At 39.3% G+C, this 25,617-nt stretch overlaps 1 protein-coding gene across 2 annotated transcripts in view; it reads left to right on the top strand.

The window, feature by feature from the left end:
- LOC126352307 (ubiquitin carboxyl-terminal hydrolase 34) overlaps positions 1-25,617 on the top strand; it is a 538,206-nt gene that overhangs the window by 47,142 nt on the left and 465,447 nt on the right. For both annotated transcript variants that reach the window (XR_007565188.1, XM_050002677.1), the window contains exon 10: positions 16,725-16,830. Coding sequence is in view for 1 of the 2 variants with exons in the window: in XM_050002677.1 (XP_049858634.1) it covers positions 16,725-16,830 (106 nt within the window). In the remaining variant the exon portion in view is untranslated. The remainder of the gene's footprint in view (positions 1-16,724; positions 16,831-25,617) is intronic.

Raw genomic sequence — 25,617 nt, 5'->3', positions numbered from 1 at the left:
CATGTAGCAGTTGTCTGTTGTAGCAAATATTAACAGTAATTATACAACAAAATGGTTTTGAAGAGGGTGAAATTAGTTCCATTTAAAACTATCAAGTACTTGCTGTAGAAAAACATGAGAAGATTAATTTATTGAATGTTTGTAAAGTGTATAATTAAATGGTGACATGACACCATGTCTAGATAGCTGAGCTGTATAGATATACTTTTCTGGTCAGTGTACAATGCCATGCATATTTATTGTATAAAATTTATTTAAAAGAATATTGTTGATTAGCTTTGTTCGCATGATCAATAGAGCATAATGGTGACCTCTTGCAATGATGTGGAATGAGTCAGGTGTGCAATTATAGTACATCTCAGCAGAAAATATGACAAGGTCAGGGACATTTACATTATTTCTTAAGTTTTTTACTTGCATATTGTAGTTTGTACTTTAATATGTTCATTCTCTCTCTCTCTCTCTCTCTCTCTCTCTCTCTCTCTCTCTCTCTCTCTCTCTCTCTCTCTCTCTCACACACACACACACACACACACACACACACACACACACACACCATACTACACTTTCTATGGAGTTAAACAAGTTGTTGAGCAGATATATTGGTTTGTGTTTGAATTTAATTTTATATTATCCAATAAATGTTTTGGGTAAGTTGGTTGATGGTTAAAGATTTTTATGGCAGAATATGTCATTGCTTTCTGCATCACATTTGAGTGATGGATAGTGTGAATCATATCTGCTTCTTCTACTATATTTATGAACATTAATATTGTTTTCAAACTGTAATTGAGTGTTCAATACAAACTTCATAAGGTGTGTCTGAAATCTTATGGGACTTAACTGCTAAGGTCATCAGTCCCTAAGCTTACACACTACTTAACTTACATTATCCTTAGGACAAACACACACACCCATGCCCGAGGGAGGACTCGAACCTCTGCCAGGACCAGCAGCACAGTCCATGACTGCAGTGCCTTGGACCACTCGGTTAATCCTGCGCAGTGAAAACTTCATAGGGAAGGAAATGTTTTGTGAGACTATTGTCAGTATGGCCAACTGTTAAGAGCTCTCTCCAAGAGGCTGAAGAATGCACAACACATACTATTCTTATGACATACTTCTATGCAACAAAAACTTTCTTCATCAGTAATGAGTTTCTCCAGAATATGACAAGACATTATTGAATGAAAGTAGCAAAAGTAGGTCCACTTTTATGATTTTCTTCTGACTTTATATGTAAGGCTTAGACATTTCAGAAGATTGGTAACCTGTTATTTCCAGTTCTTGTTTGTACCAATATGAACATACAGAAATTTATAACATTCTATTTCGTTTATTGAGTTACACGCACACATTATTTCTAAAGGTGTAGTCAGCCTTGGGCCATACTGAGTTGCATGCATTGTGTTTCATCTATATTCAGTGACAATCAGTTGCTGAGAACCAATTATTAAAACACAAGAAAATATTATTTACATTTTCAGATGTTTAAGTTATTGCATTTAGGCTTCATTATAACACTTGCATTATTGGCAAAGAGAGACTATTGCTTCTGAGATATGTGATGAAAGATTATTTATATCTAAAAAAGCAAGAGTGGACCCAGTATCAATATCTGTGGTATACCTGCTGTGATTATTCCCCCTTCAGAAGACGCAGTTTCATTGTGTGCAATCACTGAGCTTGTTAACACATTTTGCCTCTTTAGAAAAACCTTACGTTTACAATTTTCAAGGGACTTAAAAAAATTGTAGAAAAGTAGGAAATAATGTTTTAAGCTGTAAAAATTGTGTATAGGATACACTCTTGCATTTTTAATTTATGTGTATGTACATAATAGGCATCAAAATATTTGTCAGGGACTTGTTTATTATCTGATAAAGATTTATTATCCAATAAAAACTGCTGTGGTAATGGGAACTGATAACTTTCTGGGAAGTAGAAACATTTGATTAAGTTCATGCGTCATAATTTTTTTGGAAAGCCTGCAGCTCTAATTTATTATTTAAATAATGAAACACTGCAACACTTACATATTTTTTCATGCTTAGCTTGATGCATTTTGAGAATTTTTTTGTCTTGTACTCAAGTGCAAATATTAAACATTTACATAAGTATTTTTTGTGCTCTCAAAACACATTTTACTCAGCATGGAAAAGTGCATAATTGGCACTGTGTTTAAACAAAAAACATTTGAGCAACACAAAGTGAAAGTATCAACTAGCTCTACAAGTGGCCAAATGACTAAACATGCTAAATATGGTTTGACAGATGTGTGATGACGATCCCAACAATCGTGAAACTGTGCATGTGCCATAGAGAAAATTTGAAAATGGTTGTGATTGGTTTTGATGTCTTTATTTGAACAAACCTAGTTAATCATACTGACCACCTCATCGACTAGAGCTTCATAGTGGCAGGAGATATGGCACAAATTGTTCCAGCTTTTACATGTTTACCGGTTGATATTCACTGTGTGGAGTGCTCTGGTGTCAAGAAACTTGATTACGTAATGGTTGTAAGCACTACTTGGTGGCCAACGTCATGCAAGTGCCATTTATGGCAGTTTTTTGCCCCATGAACATTTTTTCATAAAATGTAAATCGCAGGAAAATTATACATATGTTGACTCAAAATCGGATGCGAATAAAAATTGTGGGCATAGTAAATTTTACAAGACCGATAAAAATTGCTGTAAACGGTGGCAAAACATTAATTACGGGAACATAAAAGTGGGATTATACTGTATTGAGTTAGACAGGATGAACTTTAGGTACCAGAAAGGTCTACGATATCGTAATATTTTAACTTCTCTAGAAGAATACTGTTGCACAGTCAGATGATCATTGTAATAACTTGACTGAAACAGGGAGATGCTCTGTCTCTCTACTCTTTAGTGTAGCAGTAGAGAAAGTTGTGAGGAAAGTCAAACTAATATTGGCTTGGATTCTGCAGGCAAATATAGTTAAAGTGTTGGCTTAGGCAAGTGGTACAGTAGTAGTAGTAGTAGTAGTAGTAGTAGTCGTCGTCGTTTTCACTGTGAGGACTGGTTTGATGCAACTCTACATGCTACTCTGTCCTGTAAGAGCCTTTTCATCTCTGAATAGTTACTGCAACCTACGTCCTTCTGAATCTGCTTAATGTGTTTATCTCTTGGTCTCCATCAACAGTTTTTATCCTTCACACTTCTCATCAGTACTAAACTGGTGATCCATTGATGCCTCAGAATGTGTCTTATCAATCAGTCTTTTATTGTAGTTAGGTTGTGACACAAATTTCTTTTCTATTCAGTACCTCACCTAGAATTATCTGCAACTTTTGATGTCTGTCTCACTGATATGGCCGTGACAAGACTGCTGAGGTAACCCCAGTGGTGAGACGGCTTTCCTTGCCATGCTGCCACAAGTTCTGGAAATCAGAGAAATATGAAAATTTCAGTTGTGTCAGGGAAATGTGGGGAAAAAGACCCCTCGTAAAATCTTCTTTTTGTCCCAGTAAATGAAATGCTTTGTTTGCTGAGATATCATGCATTGTCACTGGCTGAGTGTAGCTGAGTATGTGCGCCGCTTCCCTACTCCCTCATTCTTACTGCTTCTCCCTTTCCCACCACTCCCTTCAGCTTTCAGTCAGAGCTGCCACCACGTCTTGCTGCTAGTCTAATAGCTGCCGACAAGAGACAGGGAGGTGTGAGGGGTGGTTTGTTTGGATCTGATTGTCAGAGATTGTTGATGCAGTGGTCATAGACATCAGTCATGTGAGCATGAGTTGTGTCTGAGTGATTGTGTGAATGTGTGTATGCTCTCATTTTCCAACAAAGGCTGAGGCTGAATATTTTTGAGAGTGTGTGACAAGTGAATAGCTGGCCACGTGAGTGGATTTCCGTGACGGGCCAAAACCACAGGCCATTTCTGCGGGTTTCTCTAATGGATCGGGCCTGCCAATCTGAAGCCCATTGTTTCCCACTAATGTGCAGACCCTGCCCATCAGATCTAGCCTCACTGATCTCCCTGCAAGCCGGGTTTGTTTGTGTGTGGGCATAAAGTGGCGGATTTTCGTGGTTTATCCGTGGTCCCAGGACGTAGGTGCTCCTCGGCAGGCCAAAGGCCACAGGCGATGGATTTCAGGAATTGTGACTATCTCACCACAAGTACATTGTAAAGTGCGGCATTTTATAGACATTTTATGTTTTGTAGTACATTTTGACACTTCAAATGTACTTTATATATTATAAAATATGGATGATAAGAAGGAGAAAATTGTGGCAGTCGCTGATGGTTTGTACACTATGTACTCACGTATTTCTCAAAAGAAAAATCACACAATATCTGTAAATAATATACGTAACACACAGAGTAATAATTGACAATAACGAACATAGGAGAACCAAGATTTTATTGACAGTCATCTATAGTGTTGGTTTACACACATCTTCCCTGTCTTATACACTTCTTTCAAGAGACCTACTTTTTTCTGAGGTTATTTCTGAAATCAGTGAAGATATTTTAAATGTGCCTTGCAACTCCAAGGAAATGCGATTTTTCTCACCAGATGTGTATCTTTTTATTGAAATAAAATAACAACAGTGGTCTTAATGAAACATGCATACCATTCGGCTTGCTTTTTCCATCTAAAAACAGTTCATTACAAAAGATATTGATGTTAGTACTTTAGATTTTTGCTCACACATGGGAGAAATATGGGAGTCCTTACATTTTTCTCTCAACTTATGTCTTTGCTTGTCCTTGAAATCTCAAAATTTGTCAGAGAAAAATGCTGAAACTTGTCTGGAAATCAGGGAAACATCGGGGAATTTCACTTGGGGAAACTTGCGGCATCCCTGTGCCAACGGTTTGGTTGGTGAAGCACCCCTGTTGCCACGTTGTGGATAAACATTGCCCTGTTGTGTGACACATTAGATGTTTGACAAATCTTATTGTAAAGTAGTATTTTCTGACAGTGGAGTGTTCTGCGGAAAAATTCAGCGTGTATGAACCACAATAAGTGGTCATCCAAGAACATGTTAGCGGCTGTGAAGACAATGTTCTGCTGCAAAATATTCCTCCGAATTCAACAATAGTAATGAACAGTGCGCCGCTGGCCTAGCATGTAAATGCGGAGTTAATGGAACTTGTAGTGCTGTTCAAGCCAATAACTCCATGCTACCACATTGACAAACTGGCTAACACTAAAGGACAATTTAATCACGATTTCTCTTTATCACGCTCATTTAAATCCAAATGGGCCTAGGTGAAAAGTAATGTGGCAACAATAAATGTACGCTCAGTGAGGTTGAAATGCTGACAAAAGTAACTGTTGCAAATATTACAACACAGGACTGGTCTCAAGTTGTTAGCCATACGAAGAATGTAGTTGAAGACCATGGATTCATTAAGTACCGTGACGAGTTTTGAGTTATACGTAATCTCTTGTTGCCATGTTAACATGCTCTTCTTTTGCAGAAGCCGAGTGTACAAATATTAGTCTCACTAACGTTCTGTTGCAGTCGAAATTGTGACAGAAGCATGAGACGGTGTATTCTTAAACTAGCACCTTAGAGCAAAACAGGTCAACAGTTATGAAAAGCCCATTGTCAGTATAAAAATAAACGTGTACCTTCTTTACTTATTTTGTTGCAAAATGGAGCTCTTTATGTACATTTCATATTCTCGACATTGTGGACAGATAGCAATATCCTTCCAAGTTTAAAGAATAATGCAATATGTTATCTCAGTATCATATGCTGCAAAATATCACCGAACATGCACCAAAACCGAAGTCTAGCAACCCCGATTTTTCACTGCAAACTTATACGAATTTCTTGCATTAATTTTCTCTTATATCAAAACATCACCATAACTATGGCCATTATTAAAATTATAGGTAGTTCATCATGAAGCTGACAAATTAAGCTATAAGATGTGCGTGAATCAGAGTATATTACCCAATAGTTTCTTCAAAATAGTTCAAGAAGAACTGCAGATCAGCTGGCTCATGCAGCTTGCTGTCCATGCAGTCAAGAGAGTTTGACAGGTGTTGTGACGAGTAGGCTTAGGAGCATTATTGTCACCTGCTGACACTTTCACCACACATGTGTGCTTCCCTTCCACTCACTCTGTACTTAACTGTCATAAGATACAGCTAATTTTAAATGCACTCTAGTTATGTGATCTACCCATATCATCTTCAGTGATCTTCTGTTGCATCACATTTCAAAAGCTTCCATTCCCTTCTTGTTTAAACTGTTTATCATCAATGTTTCACTTCCATACAAGGCTACCCTCATTACAAATACTTTCTGAAAAGTCTTCCTAACACTTAAATCTAAGTGTTTGTGATCAAAAGTATCCAGACACCTGGCTGAAAGTGACTTACAAATTTGTTGTGCCCTCCATCGGCAATGCTGGAATTCAGTATGGTGTTGGCCCGCCGTTAGCCTTGATGATAGCTTCCACTCTTGCAGGTATACTTTCAGTCAGGTGCTGGAAGGTTTGTTGAAGAGTGGCAGACCATTCTTCACTGAGTGCTGCACTGAGATGTATTGATGTTGTTTGGTGAGGCCTGGCATGAAGATGGCATTCCAAATACCCCAGAGGTGTTCTACAGTATTCAGGTCAGCACTTTGTGCAGGCCAGTCCACTACAGGGATGTTATTGTCGTGTAACCACTGTGCCCCAGGCCATGCATTATGAACATGTACTTGATTGTGTTGAAAGATGCAGTCGCCATCCCCGAATTGCTCTTCCACAGTGGGAAGCAAGAAGGTGCTTAAAACATCGTAAGCCTGTGCTGTGATAGTGCCATGCAAAACAACAAGGGGTGTAAGCCCCCTCCATAAAAAACACGACCGCACCACTGCCTCCGATTTTTACTGTTCGCGCTACACACTCTGGCAGATGATGTTCACCAGGCATTCACCATACCAACACCCTGCCATCGGATTGCCACACTGTGTACTGTGATTCGTCACTCCACACAATGTTTTTCCACTGTTCAATCGTCCAATGTTTACACTCCTTATATGGAGTACCTGGCAGTAGGTGACAACACAATGCACCTAATATGAAAAAGTATGTTTTTGGGGCTGTCCGGATACTTTTGATCACATAGTGTATATTCAGTGTTAACAAATTTCTCTTCAAACACTCCCTTTGCCATTGTCGGTCTATATTTAATGTTCTCTACTTTGGCCATCATTTAATTTGCTGCCCAAAAAGCAAAACTTGTCTGCCACTTCAACTGTTTCATTTTCTAATCTAATTCCTTCAGTATTACCTGTTTTAATTCCATTATCCTTATTTTGCTTTTGTTGATTCTAATCTTACACTGATCAGCCAGAACATTATGACAACCTATCTACTAGCCAGTATGCCCGCATTTGACATGGATAACAACGGAGGCACATCATGGCATGGAAGCACTGATGTCTTGGTGGGTCACTGAAGGGAGTTGGCACCACAACAGCACACAGACATCACCGAATTCTTGTAAAATCCAGGGAAGGGGCTGATAAGGTCTGATGCTATGTTCAATTGCATCCCAGATGTGTAAAATTGGGTTCAGATCTGGTGGGTTGGGGGACCAGCACATGGAGTCGTTCGAGGAACACAGTGGTGAGCTCCAATTCACCACATTCCTGGCTTTTTGACATAGCACATTATCTTGCTGAAAAATGTCCGTGCTGTTGGGAAACATGATCACCTTGAAGGGGTATACTTGGTCTGCAACCAGTGTTTGATACTCCTTGGCCATCATAGTACCTTGCACAAGCTCCACTGGCCACATGGATGCCCATATGAATGTCCACCAGTGTATAATTGAGATTCTTCCAGCTTGTCTCCATTCCACAGTATGGGTATTAAGGAGCTGTTACCGTGGAAAACGAATGATTCGTGCCCTCTTATCAACATGATGAAGAAGCTATCAGGATTCATCAGACCACGCATTGCTCTGCCAGTGCACCAATGTCCAGTGCCAATGGTCATGTCCCTATTTCAGTCAGAGTTTGCCGGTCATCAACTGTGGAGGCCAATCGTTGGAGTGTTTGGTGCCTTGTATGTTCAGACACACGTGTACTCTGCACAGCATTAAAATATGATGTTAGTTCTACCGTAGTTCGCCGTCTGTCCTGTTTCACAGGCTGCCTGGCCTACGTCATCCGACATCTGTAATGAGGTATGGGAATCCAACTCCACCTGTGGACCTTTATTTCGCCACATGTTGAAGACATCACAGCATTCCTCGAACATCCGACAAGCCATGCAGTTTCAGAATTGCTCGTGCTGAGTCTTCAAGCCATTACAATCTACTCTCGCTCAAACTTAAATAGATTGTGCTCTTTTGCCATTCTACACATACTCACTGATACTACATGCAATGTGTGTGTGTGTGTGTGTGTGTGTGTGTGTGTGTGTCTGCCTGTCAGTCATTCGTCATCAGGTGATGCTGCTATCGTCTGGATGGGTTCATATTGATAGTAGGTCACTGTCTGACGTTTGCATGCTTTATTTCTTCATTGATAGTCCTCAGTGCCAACGTGCTGCATTGTTATACTAGCTGAAAAATGGGGGATTGACTACTGTAAACGATGTAACCGACAGTTGCACAGTTGTGTTTCACAGTTCTTTACTTCCACTGTTAACAACCTGAAATATTACACAATTGTATGGCCAATTCACTATTAGTAAATGTTGATAAGCCTCATTAATAGGTTGCAGGCAAACATCAGCATACAGCTACTGTAGTTTGCTGTTGAACATCATGAGCAGTAAAAACCTAACTAGACAGTTCACAGTTCTTGCAGACTAATTAACTAGGAATAGCCAAAACAAATTAGGAAATTAATTACATACACAAAACTAAACACAGAAATGGGCCTGGAGCTATATTCCTTAAGACTGAGGGCCAACCTTTCTCTTTTATGAAAATTAGAATTATACTCACATTAATGGTAATTAGGCAGAAATGAAAATAAAATGAATTTAAGGAGCTAGATGGCAAAACAAGAGAGGACGTAATGAGATCCCAGCTTGCTTCGTCACATTACCCCTCATTGGATTGACCAGATAGATATTGCAAATAGCTAACTGGGCTTTTCAGTGACTACAAGTGAGCCCAGAAAGTGGGTTTAACATTCTACATACAAAAGAATATTACATAAGAAATCTCTGTATCAAAAATTACAGTTCATATGTATTTCAAATTCCTACTTACATGAACTGGCCATATGAAATTCCCCATACAAAATATTTACATATAGTGTATTGTAGAATGGCACAAAATATCCACAAATTATATTTTTAATAAAAATAGGCCTCTTCATCATAAGTGATGCCCTTTTTCGATAAATAAAGATTACATTTTAAGATACCTGTCACTTTATACAAGTCCTGTCATGCTTCAGAGAATAAAACGATTATGGGTCGCAGAAAGTTAAATTACACTGGACCTTGTAGTTCATTTTCAGATAGAAAATATCGCTTTTTCAATGTTTAGTATTTTGCACAAGCACTTTCACTATTTTAATGAGCTTTAACATGTTTTCTCACCAAGTCGTCCACACCTTCAACAGGTCCAAGTGACAGCTAGTAAGGAAATGCACTGCTATCAGTTCCCTTGGAGGTGGTTCTCCTCTGCCACAGTACATGAAAAAAGTTAGACAAAATACCCTACTTTAATACACTCACTTTTACTTCTAAGTATAAGGAAAAATGTTTCATACTAATGGCAAATAATACTCATTACTACATAAATAAATACATTACAGTTCTCATAACATCACAATAATTAGAACTAAAATTGACTATAGTATGAAAAGTGGGAACTAGTAAAATTTAAAACCAAGTGCACATTACCCTACAAAACATTACTCTAGGTTATTGTTGTCTCAAACTGTTAAAATTGAAAGATTTGGTTTCTTTTCGATTTGCAAAATCACTAAAATTCCAAGCCCTGGTTTGAAATTTGCACCATTTATGGATTCATATCAACTTAATGTCCAAAATATGTACATTACTTCTAACAAAAACTCAGAGAATGGTCACCATCATATAACTTAATTACTACTCAAATCAAAATTAAGAGGATGGAAGTTGCACCAAATCATTGCCCTGCTTCTCCACTCAACTTTGAGTGCTACTCTCGTTCAACCAGAAAATTATATCCTCACAAAATGTTACCAAATAGTTGACTTGTCAGAATATTCACATCACTCTAGCACCAAAGTTCTCTCTTAATCAGCAAAATTACTTTTCTTCATTCCACTATTTCCACTTTTTAAGTTCATAATTCCTCAGAACACAAATAGAAGTTTTCAGATAACCTATAGATCCACTAATGTAGCATTATATGACTTGTACTCACTGAAATATCGCTCTTTCTGTTAAGCTCTCATTCCCAGGTGCAGTGTCATGAATTGCACAATATACACAGCACTGAATATTGCCTAGTTCAAAAATAGATCATCAGTATAGTTACACCACACTTGTTTGTATACAGTTATCTTTTTCATTATTCAATCATGTCCATCAGTTCCATTATTTTACTTTCATTTCTTGCCTCTTTAGCTAGTGGAGTGCGTTCTCAAAAAAATATCCCTGTGGTAGATTCTAGCTTGAAGGGCGATGTAGATACAAATCTTGCTTATTCTTTTCACACACATTACTCCAGGCGACTATGTTCAAAGCTTCATTTCCTTAGTGTTAGAAGAGCCTGTACCATGACACACTTAGTTATCTCCATATGCTGATTGCACTGAACATAAACACTTATATTATACCAAGTAATATTATCCTACTATCAAATTCCAGTTTCCCATTAAAATCAAATTTTCTTCTCCCATACCTATCCGAATAATTTCTTTTATCTCATACATTTCTTCAGTCTTATCTTCATCCCCAGAGCTAGTTGGCATATGAACATGGACTACCGTGATGGTTATGGGCTTAGTGTCAATCATGGCTACGATAATGCATTCACTGTGCTGTTTATAGTAGCTTACCCCATTCTTATTTTCTTATTCATTATTATCTGTAACACTATATTCACCTGATCAAAAATCCTATTTTTCCTGCCCCCTAAGTTAATTAATTCTCACTATATCTGACTTCAACCTATCCACTTGGCTTTTTAAATTTTCTAATCTATGTATGTGATTAAGGGGTCTAACGTTCCATGCTCTGATCCATAGAACACCAGTTTTGTTTCTCTTGATGATATCATCCTGAGTAGTCCCAACCTGGAGATATAAGTGGGGAACTATTTTACCGCCAGAATGTGTTACCCAAGAGGATGCCATCATCATTGTTGAACAATACATTAGGGCTGCACACCCTTGTGAAACCTCCCTGCGGGTTCAGGGGTAAGAATGGGCCCGCAGTATTCCTGCCTGTCGTGATAGGTGACTAACAGGAGTCTCAAATGTTTCGGCCTATATGTGATGGTCCCCTAAGGGGTTGGACCACTACATTTCAAAATTTTCTGTTAGTGCATACCATTTGGGGAAGGACACATTACGTGGTGTATTATATATCCATCTTGCCCTAAGATGTGGCCCATTCATTACTGTCATGGAGTTGGACTCCCACCAAGCTTCTGGGCGCATCGGCTGAAGTGTGTTCCGGGTAGCATAAGTTCCCTCCATTGTGCACTTCCATCTTTGCCCTCATGATATACATGGATATTCGATACCTGACATCCAGCATGGTATCCAGTCCGTTGTGGTGGGGTCGTCATGTACCCTCTTGGTGGTAGCCCCCTGACTACACAGGGATCGCACTGCTGATGCCTGAGCTGCTATCTCCCCACGTATGCTGAGGAGTGAATGCCTACCCCTCTGGGGCATCAGGACTCCCAGCAAAGGCCATCCTGCCAGGTGGTCTTTGCTGTGGCTGCGTGGTGCCCGTGGGGAGAGCCCATGGTCAGAGTGGGTGGCATCAGGGCGGATGACCCACAATGAAGCGTGTTACATCGTCTCTCGCTGGTAGGCCTCCACCAGCAGTCTCTAAGCGATCGAGGTCTAACCTCAACAGCAAGAAATATCATCCAAGATCATTTCCCTCCCTGGCCACTCCATGGGAGGAACGTATGGTTAAAGAAGGCGGTAGAGATTATTCACCCCGGTACCTCGTCTGTACGCGAGTTGATGGTGAATCATTTATATCGACGAAACCTCAGTTTTTTGTGGAGAATATAGAGGACAAGTTCGGGGAGGTGGAGGGCTTGTTCAAAATGTGATCTGGTTCAGTTCTCATCAAAACAGCATCCTCTGCCCAGTCACGGTGGTTGCTCGCTTGTGACAAGTTGGGGGATGTTTCAGTTAGCATCACGCCCCATAAGAGTCTAAACATGGTCCAGGGTATTATCTTCTACAGGGATCTTCTTCTGCAGCCTGACGATGAACTATGCGCCAACCTAGAAAAATGAGGTGTTTACTTCATCCGGCTTGTCCATCGGGATCTGAGGGATAATTAGGTAGCCACCGGTGCTTTCATCTTGGCGTTCGAGGGTGATGTCTTGCCCGAAAATGTGAAGGTGATGGTTTACTGCTGTGATGTAAAGCCATATATCCCTCTTCCGATGCGGTGTTTTAAATGCTGGAAGTTTGGGCAAATGTCCTCCCGATGTACTTCCAGCATCAAGTGCCGAGATTGTGGATGTCCTTCGCATCCCAATACTCAATGTGCCCAGCCTCCCATCTGTGTCAACTGCAGAGAAAACCATTCCCCATGCTCGCTGGACTGTAGGATATTCCAGAAAGAACGGAAGATAATGGAATGTAAGACTCTGGACTGCCTGACCTACACTGAGGCTAAGCGGAAATATGAGAGGCTACATCCAGTGCCAATGACATCAACCTATGCCGCTGCTGCAACAACGGTTCTATCATCTCCCGTGTCATCGCGTGCAGTTGGCTCTATTATCTGTCAAATTCCTCCTGCCCCCTTGATTGTGGGGGGCACTTCACTCCCTGTTGCTCCTGCTCCATCTATTTCAGGAGCAACACCCCCCACAACCATCAGGGACATCAGTTCACACTTCCCAGCTGGAGAAGCATAAGGCTTCTTCGGCTTCCCTCACCAGGAAGGGGTCCCTTGGGGACCTCCCTTCACAAGTTCCGATCAGCAGCAAAGCGGACACGCGCAAGTGGCTGAAACAACCACTGGTCGCTGGTCGTAGGGCCTCACGGTCGCCGTCCATCCCTGAGACTGACCCAGTGAGGCCCTCCAAGCCTGAACCACCAAAGGCCCAACAGGAGAAGCAGAAGAATCCTGACATTGTGGTGGCACCCGTCCCACCGCTTCCTACCAGCTCAGCGTCTGAGGAAGAGGTCGAGACTCTGGCGTCTGCTGAAGACCTGTTGCTGAAACACTTCTTAGTGGACTGCCAATGGCACCTCCTCAACCTTTACAACCGTATCTGGGTCGAGGGTGAGTTTCCGTTGCAATGGCGGGAAAGCATTCTTATCCCCATTTTGAAACCTGGCAAGAACCCATTGGAGGTGGACAGCCACTACCCCATTAGCATCACCAACGTTCTTTGCAACTTACTAGAATGCATGGTGAGCCGGCGGTTGAGTTGGGCACTCGAGTCTCAGGGCCTTCTGGCTCCATCTCAGAGTGGGTTCCGCAAAGGCCGCCGACAATCTGGTGAGCCTGGAGTCAGCCATCCGTACGGCCTTTGCCCGCCGTCAGCACCTCGTCACTGTCTTTTTCGACATGGTGCCATCGCATTCTCTCTACGCTTCATAATGAGGGTCTTCGGGGTCCGCTGTCGATTTTCTATGAAATTTTCTGTCGGATGGTACTTTCCACATGCAAGTCACGGCCTCCCATAGTCCCTCCTGAGTTCAGGAGAACAGGGTACCACAGGGATCTGTCCTAAGTGTCTGCCTGTTTTTAATTGCAATTAACAGGCTTGCTGCAGCAGTGGGAATGTCCGTCTCCGCTTCCTTGTATGCTGACGACTTCTGCCTCTACTATAGCTCCATTGGCATTGCAGCTGCTGAACATCAGCTGCAGGGTGCTATCTGCAAGGCACAGTCTTGGGCTGTAGCGCATGGCTTCCAGTTTTCGGCTGCGAAGACCTGCGTTATGCATTTCTGCTGGCGATGAACAATTCACCCTGAGCCGCGGCTTTATCTTGCCGGCAACTTCTTGCTTTGGTGGAGACACATCAGTTTTTGGGTGTGGTTTTTGACGCCCAGTTGACTTGGCTCCCACATATTTGGCAGCTTAAACAGATGTGTTGGCGGCACCTTAATGCTCTGCGATGCTTGAGCCGCAACAGCTATGGCGCCAACCGATCTACACTCTTTGGGCTCTACCAGGCATTAATCCAGTCCCGTCTGGATTATGGGAACCTGGTTTATGGTTCAGCATCCCCTTCTGCGTTGCAGGTGCTGGACCCAATCCTTCACAGCAGGATACGACTTGACACTGGTGCTTTCCAGACCAGCCCTGTGAACAGCATACTTGTGGAGGCAGGTGCCCCTCCACTGCAGTTTCGGTGCCAACGTTTACTGGCTGCTTGTGCAGCACGTGGTTGTAGCCTCCCCGGACATCCTAATTGTTGTCTCCTGTTCCCTCAGTCAGTCGTCCATCTCCCAGAATGTCGGCCGCGGTCAGGTTGTACGATCGTGGTCTGCGTCAGAGAGCTTCTCCGGGGGCTTGAGGTTTTCCATCTTCCACCTCCTTTCCGGGCCCCTCTGCGTACACCCCTGTGGTGTGTGCCCCGCCCTTGCCTTCAGCTCGAATTGGCACAGGGCCCGAAGGACTCAGTCCCTCCATAGGCCTTCCACCGCCGCTTTCTTTCCGTCCTTGCCACGTATCAGGGCTCTGGCGTTGTTTACACTGACGGTTCTATGGTTGCTGGTGTCGGTTATGCTCTGACTCTTAGGGGACCATTACGAACAATATTCATTGCCAGCTGGCTCCAGTGTTTTCACTGCTGTCGTGCCCTAGAGTGTAGTACTTATCAGAAAAAGTCAAATAGAGATTAGATTGTTGTTTGTGGAGGTCACAGAAGCACCATCCAAACTTGGTCTAAAAGGAAATTATTGGGAAACAAAGCACATGATACTTCAAAGATGTAGAGATGAACATGACCATTAATTGCCTCTAATAATTGACAAACATAAATTCACACATATTAAACAGTTCAAATTTCTTGGTAAAGTGTTATGTGAACAAAAGTATGGACAAGTTGAACTGAAAACGAGACTGCAAAATGCTAACAGGACCCACTAGTCCATAAAAAAAGCTTCTAGTCCATAAAAAAGCTTCTAGGGTCTGAACTGCAATAAGGAAAACTAAAATGAAGCCACAGTCATCAGACCAGTTCTACTCTGTGAAGCAAAAATGTGGAGTTTAACAAAAACAAGACATCAGCAGTTACAAGTTATTGATGACAAAGTGTATGGGGAAATTTATGGTCCATGCTATGATAATCACAAAGCTGGATGAGTGCACATGATGCAGAAGTCCACATGATATTACAACAAGCAACAATAATTAGCATAATAAATTACAGAAGAATTTAAGAAGCAGGCTTTCTAGCTAGGAAGAAAGAGAATCAAGTGGTTTCAAGAATATTCAAGAAGTCATTTGGTAAAAGACCAATGAGGAGACCCAAGAATAAATGGCTAACTGAAATTAAAACATTATGCAACAGGGTGGGTGTAAAAAATTGGCAATAAATGTGACAAGATAGAAGCATTTAGAGGCAACATGTGAGACCAGCAGGGGATCTCAGAATCCCTTAGAAGTCAAGAAGAAGGGAATGTATTGATACTCTTCATGTAGCTATACATTACCTACAGAAATGCACTTGTGATATATAATTTTTTTTTTTTTTTTTTTTTTTTTTTGCACTCTAGGTTCTGTGAACAAATGAGTTTGTTAACTTTTTTTATAAACAAATAAGTTGCTAAAATTTGTTTTTTAGGTCTCTAACATTCTTATATGCAGTGGTAATGTTATTCAGATACGTTTCTCTTATGTGTGACATTTAACTTATCTCCACCTTTGGTAGAGTACCTTATATGAATGAGGTTTTTAACCAAAAATGACTTTCAGGTGTAATTAAAGGAATTCTACCATTTGTTATGCTGCCAGCTCAACTAGTAACTTCTTCACCTTCCTATTAAGTTTCAGGTTGAGTAATGTGTATCCCTGTCTCCCAGTACCTGCAATTGCTACAAAATGAATGTGAACACCACCCAAATGTGGTGGCGGTTGGGTCAGTTCCTGGTTAAATCACCTCATGGCATAAAAATAACCTAGAAAAGGTCATCGTTAAAAATGTTTAAGATCTCTTGAAAATGTCCTGATGCTTTACTGTTGCACACCTAAAAATTCGCTCTGATTATTTCATCGCTTTTCCAGAGATATCGTTTTTCAACAATGGAAGGAAGCTAGTGACAAGCTGGAACTTTGCTGTGATATGTTAGGCATGAACTGTGTAATTGGTAGCACATTACCTGTGAAAACTAGGAATCCATGTTCCAAGTACTGCTGTGACACACACATTCATCTCTGTTCATCATTTTCGCAAACTAAAGCATCAACTTAAAGTGAAAATATACCCAGAAAATTCTCTCGTAAGATTGACTCTCTTGTTACTTGTACTTCATGCGTTTTGGATCATGTTGTCATTAGCATCTCCATTGAGTTTCCATAACGTTCTGGTGTACAGTTGTTTATAATTATATTTTTCATGCTGTCTAGGAAGTCTGAAGGTGGAGGAATTAGAAGAAGACGAAGATGTGAAAAATAATGTAGAAAGGGGTACAAGTCCTGTGAAGACACCAAAAATTTCCTGTCCACAGCAAGTGTGAGTATTGATGTAAAATCAACGAATGTGGTGATAGTTGTCATGTGAGGTGCTAGTCTCAAAAATTTCTATTAGCTTGGTTAAGATAGTTAATGCCTTTACCTAAAATATTTTTAGGTGTGAAAAAACCTTGTATTGATGTGTAACATTTCATTATTAAAAATGCTCTGCAACTTTCTTCTTGCAATGCTTTCATGGCATGTAATACAATATGTAGAAACAAGTAGTAACATACCTACTGTATCACATGTTATGTGTATGATAATCATTCTTTGAAATACAGCATATGAGCAATAAAAATATAATTGGAGACAGCAAAGTGATGATCCTTTTATCAGTATATTTTTTTGACTCCAGTCTCTCAGCTATATTATATGCAAATACTTGAGATATTCCATCATCACACTTGTTTTTTAATGCCATTCCTCATTAAGTTCATTCAGTATATTGGCTTTTCATATTCAAGTTTTGAAAGACGTGCTGCTGCCTCCATATGTTTAAATGCTTCTCCGAAGTTTTGCCCTGTCAAATTATAATTGAAATTCAGCATTTCAAGAGTAGCATCCATCCTCTTTGTTAAAAGTAAGATGAACTGCTGCGTATATTTTATTGAATGTATACAACTACATTTTTGTCTTCAGGTTTTTCACATTAGCATATTGGAAGAGAGGCAGCAAATTAAGGCAGTGGAGGAACACTTTATCCACTATTTATATTCAAAATGTTGTAAATTTACTGGGCTCCTTGCTGTTGCCTTGTACATCTTTTTCTTCTTTCAGCGTCCATTTGGTGGCCGCTAGGCACTTTAAGCAATTTTTAAATAATTGAAGACAGCACTGCTGAAATCAGTGATAAAGATTAGATTTCAGATAATGAGATTGATAGGTATCACTAAGTAAGTCAGTAATGTAGAGCTGTCAAGGAGTCTTAACTTAATAAAGAAGTGGCCATTCATGGTGATGATGATGATGATGATGATGATGATGATGATAACTATATGAACATTATTCTATGAAGATTGAAGCACAACTTTATGGGGCTCACTATACGTGACAGAATTTCATTTGTGGAATTTCCCTCATATCCTTGAGGGAAAAATCCTTGTTTCACAAAGCTCCTAGCATCCAGTCATGTTGGTCTATCGATCATTCTTATGATTTTGAAACTTGTCCCTGTTGGTTTTTGAACACATTCTAAGTTGAATTCTGAATGAATCATAAGTTGACTTGAATGTGTGCATAGTGTACATAACAGCTTTTTCAGTAATAGACAATGACATTTCAATTTTTCATGTAGCAAAACATTTGACGAACTTTGATGTAATAGATCCTTTTGAAGAAAGGAAAGCATGCCATATAAAGCTGTAGCAAGATAGAAAAAATTCTAGCCGCTAAGGATTGAAGAAATGTGTACTGTCTTGCTTGTCTCTTGTCTTTACTGGTTTTATGTATCCTATATTTAATTTTAATTCACACAAAGCAGTGAGTTATTCGCTAATAGGCAATAAAGAATGAAAATTTTCTGATGAGTTCTTGTTTGCCTGATTACAAATAATCCCATCCAGAATTAACTGTGAATTTTTATTTTTTTAAAAAAGAGGAGCAGGATGTCAAACCGGCCCACTGGGAGCAGGAGAGGCATCCCAGGAAAATTTAATTTCCACTTTTCTGAATATAGTTCGATGGCATCCATTACAAAATATACACAAAATACAGTGATGTGCGATAGAAGAATGCTGTGTGAAGAGGTGTGGCACGGCACCTTGGCACACTGAAGACCAAATAACATGTCTAGTATTGCCCCAGTTCGGAAGTACCGTAGATCCAGGGCTGATGTGCAGAGCAGTCTGAGTTGTAGCGGGAAAGTGTGTAATCTCCATGTGACTTGTGTTTACATTTAGTGATTTTGCTGTTTCCCCTTCGTTTATGATCTCATGCCAAATGAAAACAAAACAGATTTCTGTGGCCGGGAGCTATCAAGGGAATTAAAATACATTCACATAATTATGGAAGGCAAAAGATGTTTCTAGTTTCAGATTTTTTTTCTACATTTCTGACAGTTAAGCATTAATTACCTTGCAGAACAATGAAGTTATTTTTGTTGGTTTGCAAAAGAAATTTGGCTTTTATTAATCTTTTCCGCTGAGGCAGTCAGTGTATTTGAAATGAAGGAAGTGTTTAATTCCACGCTATTGGCTAGTTTCAACTGTTCACTGCATTTCAAGTGCGCGTTTTCATCTTCTAGCTTGTGAGGCATTATGCCATAATAAAGAACCAAACATGAGATAATACAGTACTGGTACTCCAAGAAAATTTATGTCCTGAAAACCACACTGAAAAGCTTAATATCAGGTCAAGACCTACTTCATTGGGAACCTGGACATACGAATGTGCACATTTTAGTATGGTTCACGAAATTCTGATGCTCTTAGAGTATGCCCTCTGTCTTGTTTCTTTTGTGACATAATGTAAGATCTTTTAAAGTTTTACAATTACGAACATACAGGCTTCCTACATCATCGTAGCTGTGCAAGCGCAGTTGCGCCTGTTATCTGGTGCTCTCTGCCAATTGCTGAAACAAACCTATTTGTAACAGGTTGCAGGAAAATATTGCGAAAGGTGGTTTGAAAAGCGTTGCTTTCAAAGTAAATTTCCTTTTACGGAAGTTGAAGTATGTGCAAGAATGTATAATGAATTTCTTAAATCACAAAGTGTTTGACTCTCATTTAAAACTCAACTCTTTGATGATGAGCCATTTAGAATAATTTCAGGCCCAAAACATCAGACATGTATGTCGTTATTAAAAATTTTACTAGCACATATGTGTGATATATCTTAAAGTGTAACACATGCAAAAAAGATCAACATTATATGTGAAAGCTTAGCTTCTCTCGCAGCTTATTAACCTTAGAAACCGATACTATATGCGAAAGCTTTTCTTTTCTTGTATCAACGCTATGTATATTAATTTAAACCATTAACATTTCCTGTTTGTATGTTCGCACCTCTTAACAGTAGTAGGAGAATATGGAATAGGGGAAAAGAATGAACACTTGGTTTAAGAATTGAGAAAGAAGGTTGTATACATGGAGGAGATCTGGAGAAACTGGAAGGTTTCAAATTGATTATATAATGAGAGCACAGAGATTTTGGAACCAAATTTTATATTGTAACAAATTTCTAGAGGCATATGTTGACAAAAAACACAATTTATGGGTTATGAACTGTAGATTACAACTGGAAAAAATTGAAAAAGTGTAGCAAATTAACGAGATGGGATCAGGATAAGTTAAAAGAATCAGAGAACGTTAAGAGATTCAGACATAGCGTTAGGCAGTGATTGACTAGAACAGGGGAAAGGAATACAGTAGCTTTGAGAGATGAGATAGGAAGGCAGCAGTTGATCAAATAAGTTAAAAGAAAATTCTTAGAAGAAATCCATGGGTAATACAAAGGTATTGAGTTTAACTGGTGAAAGGAGAAAATGTAAAAATGCAGAAAATGAAGCAGACAAAAGGGAATACAAATATCTAAAAAATGAGACTGATGGGAAGTACAAAATGGTGAAGCAGGAATGGCTATAGGACAAATGTAAGAATTCACAAACGTACATCATTAAGGGAAAGTTAGAGACTGCCTACAGGAACATTAAAGAGCCCTTTGAAGAAGAGAGAAGCAGCTGTATGAAGAGTTCACATGTAAAACCAGTCTTACACAAAGAAGGAAAGCTGAAAGGTGGATTAAACTGATTGCAATTGTTATCTCAAGGATAAATTACAGCGGAAAGACCCTTTGTGGAGTTAGTACCAACAGATATCACTAGATCAACAGATATCACTAGATCATGGGATGAGTGGAAGTTCCAGAATTGCATTGAATCGTGATTGCGATTTTTTATTAATATATTAATTGCTATAATTATATATGACCTGTACGTTAGAAGGTATTGCAGTCCTTGTTTCACTGTTGTTCAAGCTCAGCTCTACATAATGGTTGGAAGGGGTGATGGTGACACCATTTTGGCTGATATATACGATGACTGCTGGGTAGTGAGTGGTGAGCGAGCAGTAAATTTCATCATGTTCCTAACCGTGGGGATCTATACTATGTTCTTTGGCTTTTTATGAACAGCTGACATGTTTAAACTGCAGTTTTGCTTAATATATTTGTACTTGGAATTGAAATGACTCTAAAACTGGACAAATACTCAACAATACCATACAGTTCTGCAGCAGATGCTAAAAGTCTAGATTCGGGCCAGTGGTGTACTTCCGTATTTCATGCAGCAATGTTGTCGATGCCCATGGTGAGGTATGATAGGAACGATGAGCATATGTCAGCCGATCGTTTTACACAGCCAATGAGAGAGAGGCAGGCAGATGAAATGTTTGAAAACAACAGACATTGTAACATTCTCACTGCAGTATAGAAGAGAAATCCGCTGTGTGTTCTCATTCCCCACTGTAACCACAACCTCGAAAATTGCAACATGTTCAGAGGAAGTAGCCAAATATTTGTGACAGCACAGATGTAAGTTTCACAGCTGTCATGTTAGGATAATAATGATGACAATGATGATTAAGATAGTGATACCACAAATGACAGGCTGGTTTCGGCCGCTGTTCTGGTGTTCATCAGACCCCTTGTTCATGAGACCCCTTACTCTTTGATGAGAGTAGCAGAAATGTCCATTGAGGAATGTAAACTACAAGTACAAAAATAAAAATAGCACGTTAAGAAATACGTAAAAGAGACAGTTATACCTATGGGTGTCAGCTGCAACTGACGAGGAGCAGGCATCACTATAGGAGGCGTACAACCACTGCTGCTTGACTTGCAATTCATATTGCTTAAATAGTGGCAGAAGCTCCACTCTCTGTCCCCAGCACTACATCATTGCTTGCCAATGGCCGTAAAACACGTAAAATAAAGTCCAGATACGATTGTTTGTGTTCAGTATTTATGTCCAAACAATACGTATATCGAAAATACAAATAAACTTTATCAAACCATAATATAAAACTTAAAAGTTAGTAAAAAGAAATAAAATAAGCTATTAACATATAAGAATATGCATGGCACCATTTATAGGGCCCTGAGGCAAACATGTTTAGCAGAAACACTGCCAGTAACCAGTGTTTGCAATGTTACACCATGATTTATAAAATGAAAATAAGCATGTGATATAATATTATTTATTTTCATTCTATAAATCATGGTGTAACATTTGCATAAGCCAAGATGTAATAGCTGAACAGTGCTTACTGTATGATGATGATAATTGATGTTTTGTTGTTATGAGTGTAGAGGTGATGCATGTTCGTAATCATCTTTACCTTACATATGTTTGAGTCCCACTGTGGACGTTTGATGGTAATGTCAAAGATGTGTTTCAATTTATTTTTTATATTGTTTCATTGAGGTTCTTTAATTTTTTTAATGTTTTAAACATAATTGTATACTCTGGATATAACTGCTGCCTCACATCTGATTTACCTAATATTAAGAATAGGAATATTTCGATCTTCAGATGATTATAATGATTATAGGTATTATTTTCTCACCATCTATACTTGACATTTGCCATTCACTTCTCTGTACAGAAGGCACTAATGTTTTATAGCTTCAAACTGTCTGCTTGTAACTCCATTTAGTAGCTAAAGGCAATATTGATTTTGAATATAATTGTGACAGAAATCATTTTTAGTGTGTAATAACCATTTTGTTTCATGATTGGTAGGAGTAACATACTGATTTTGATGAACACTGATGATTACTAGCGAGCCAAATATTTAAGTCAGTACCGAAGTACCTTTGATGTTTAGTCATAATACACCAATCTTCAGAACTTTGCCATGGTTACTTGAGGCGTCTCTGCTAAACATCTTTGCCTCATGGTTGTTACACATAGGGCCCTGTAGAAGGCACCATGTGTATTCTTAACATTAATAGTGTATTTTCTTTCTTTTTACTTAATTTTAAGTTTTATGTTATGGTTTGATAAAGTTTATTTGCATGTCGTACAGCAGTGGTTATAAGCCTCCTAGGGTGGCGCCTGCTCCTAGTCAGCTTCAGCATACTCCATTGGATATAGCGGTCTTTGTGTTACGTATTTGTTAATGTGCTCTGTTTATTTTTGTGCTTGTAGTTTACATTCCTCTAAATAGAGTGATGTTACTCTCTTCACAGAGTAAGGGGTCTGATGATTGTCAGAACAAAGGTCAAATCCACCAGTAAATTGAACGAACATCTTTTTTCAGTTTTGACGGTTTCATTATATAAAAAAAGAACAAAAACGACAGTAAAAGTAAATATTAATGTAAACTATTTCTTTTTTCTTACTTTATTACTGCTTGTATTATTAAAATTTAGACAATGATTAATAATGTAAGTATAGAATTGGTGTAATGTTAACTATTTAAGCTGACACCTTATGTCAATATACGTTTGTGATTTTGATTGGACTGAATATGTCATTTTTCCTCTATGGAGGATCTTAATAAAGCAGGGTTGTCTTATACTTGGGTAAATATCATAGATTAAAATGTTAGGAAGTCTTTCCTGTAGGTATGTGTATGGAGTGTAGCCATGTATGTGACACATGGACAATAAACAGTTTTGGTAAGAAGAGAATAGAAGCTTTTTATGTGTAATGTTACAGAAGAATGCTGAAGGTTATATGGGTAGATCACATAACTAATGATGATGTACTCAGTAGAATTGGGGAGAAAATAAATTTTTGGGGCACGTGGCCAGAAGAAGGAGTCAGTTGATAGGAGATGTTTGGAGAAATCAAAGGATCACCAGTTTAGTATTGGAGAAATGTATGGGGAGTAAAAATTGTAGAGCAAGACTAAGAGATGAATACAGTTAGCAGATTCAGAAGGATGCAAAGTGCAGTAGTTATTCCGAGATGAAGAGGCTTGCCCAGGATAAAGTAGCAGGGAGATCTGCATCAAACCAATCTTCAGGCTGAAGTGCACAACAGAAAAACATTATTAATATGCTAAACATTATTTATATTCCCTTAGGCATTTGTGTATGCTGGTACATAAATTGCTTTAAATGTTTGATTCCAAAGATTGACGATATGTCTTATCTTTTGATGCCAGTCAGTTCTGTCAACAGTTTCGCTGTAACAAAAAGGAAGTATTTTGAAACTGGTTTAAATCTTTTAAAAGGCATTACTTTTTTAAATATTGTTTTTTCTACTGGTTTTGTAGACCAGTTCATTTGTGTATTTGGTTTTCTGACTTTGGTCATCAAAATGTACAGTGTGAAATCACAGTTCGTTGTATGCCTTTATTTCATCAAATGTAACAGGATGCCAAGTATCATGCACTTTCCATTTTTTTCCATTCGTTTTCTATTACCTGATCTGCAAATAAGTATTTCCCAAATTTTATCATCAAACATAATAGAAAATAATTCTAATAATCCTGGGCATTCAGTTACATAATTTGAAACAGGTGCTTTTATGCCACAAGACTCAGAATAGTTTCAAATGATTGGTTTGGTTTTTCACTTCCTGCCAAATCCATGATACACGTGATTTAGGTACTGAATTTTCCTCTTCACTGTTGTCATTAGTAGTTAAACATTTTACATGACTTCTGTTTTGTGTAATCACGTCTAACACTGGATTCTTCTTGTAAACACCCCTCTCTTAATGTTACGTAAAGGATTATTAAATTTTTCTTCCAAAATGGCAGTACAAAACTACTAAGCAGGCTTGCTTTGTAACAAAGATGTAATGAATCGTGACCAATTCTCACTGCGTAATGCTGAGAACTAGACCATAGTTATAATTGATCAGGGTTTGTCTCATGAATTAGACTTGTGGAGTTTACTTTTGTCCTGACTGTCATTCACATGAGTGAGAATCATAATGTTTACATTTGGCCTGCATTTGTTTTCATAAGTCTGACTTGAGATATTTGTTGGGTCCAAAATTGTTATCATGAGTCAGACTGGTCAAAGTATGGCTTGGGGTTAAAGAAAACATACTAATACACACTAATTATAATTATTAACAGCAACATGTAAATTATGCACTGAACGATCGACTTCAGAAAAATATTATTAAAAGGATAGATTGATACTTACTATAAAGATGACACAGTGAGAAGACTGTTATACATTTAGCTTCTTCAGAAAAGAAATCTCTCTCCCTCCCTCCCTCTCTCTCTCTCTCTCTCTCTCTCTCTCTCTCTCTCTCTCTCTCTCTCTCTCTCTCTCACACACACACACACACACACATGCACACATCATGTACACATGACTGCCATCTCCGGCTCCTCTAGCCAAAATGCAGTGGTGTCATGTCAAACACAAGCAGCGGTCTGGAGTGTGGTGGGGAAGGGAGAATGATAGCAGAGTACACATGAGAGGAGATGAGACAGCACTGTCTGGTGGAGTATGTAGGGACTAGATGGTAGCCATACAAGGCTGCTACCTGCAGTGTCGGGGAAAGGGGGCCAGGGGGATAGTTGGGAAGTGGAAAAGGAGATGAGCAGATAAGGGGGGGAAAATCAGTGTGGCGCATAATTAGGATGCATAGCTGGTGATGGAGGGGAGGATCCAAATGGCTTGGGTTGTGAAGCAACCATTGGAATAAGGCATGTTATATTCAGCTGCATGTTGTGCTATAGTGTGGCCCTTTTTGCTCTTGGCCACAGTGTGGTGGTGGCAATTCATCGTGTTGGACTGATGGCTGGTAGTCATACAAATATAAAAGGCTGTGCAATAATTACAGCAGAGCAGGTATATGTCATGCCAGCTTTCAAAG

The sequence above is a fragment of the Schistocerca gregaria genome, chromosome 1 (genome assembly GCF_023897955.1).
Source record: "Schistocerca gregaria isolate iqSchGreg1 chromosome 1, iqSchGreg1.2, whole genome shotgun sequence".
Classification (NCBI taxonomy): Eukaryota; Metazoa; Arthropoda; class Insecta; order Orthoptera; family Acrididae; genus Schistocerca; species Schistocerca gregaria.
Note: the sequence above shows the minus strand (reverse complement) of the source record. Positions and strands in the feature narration are given on the sequence as shown.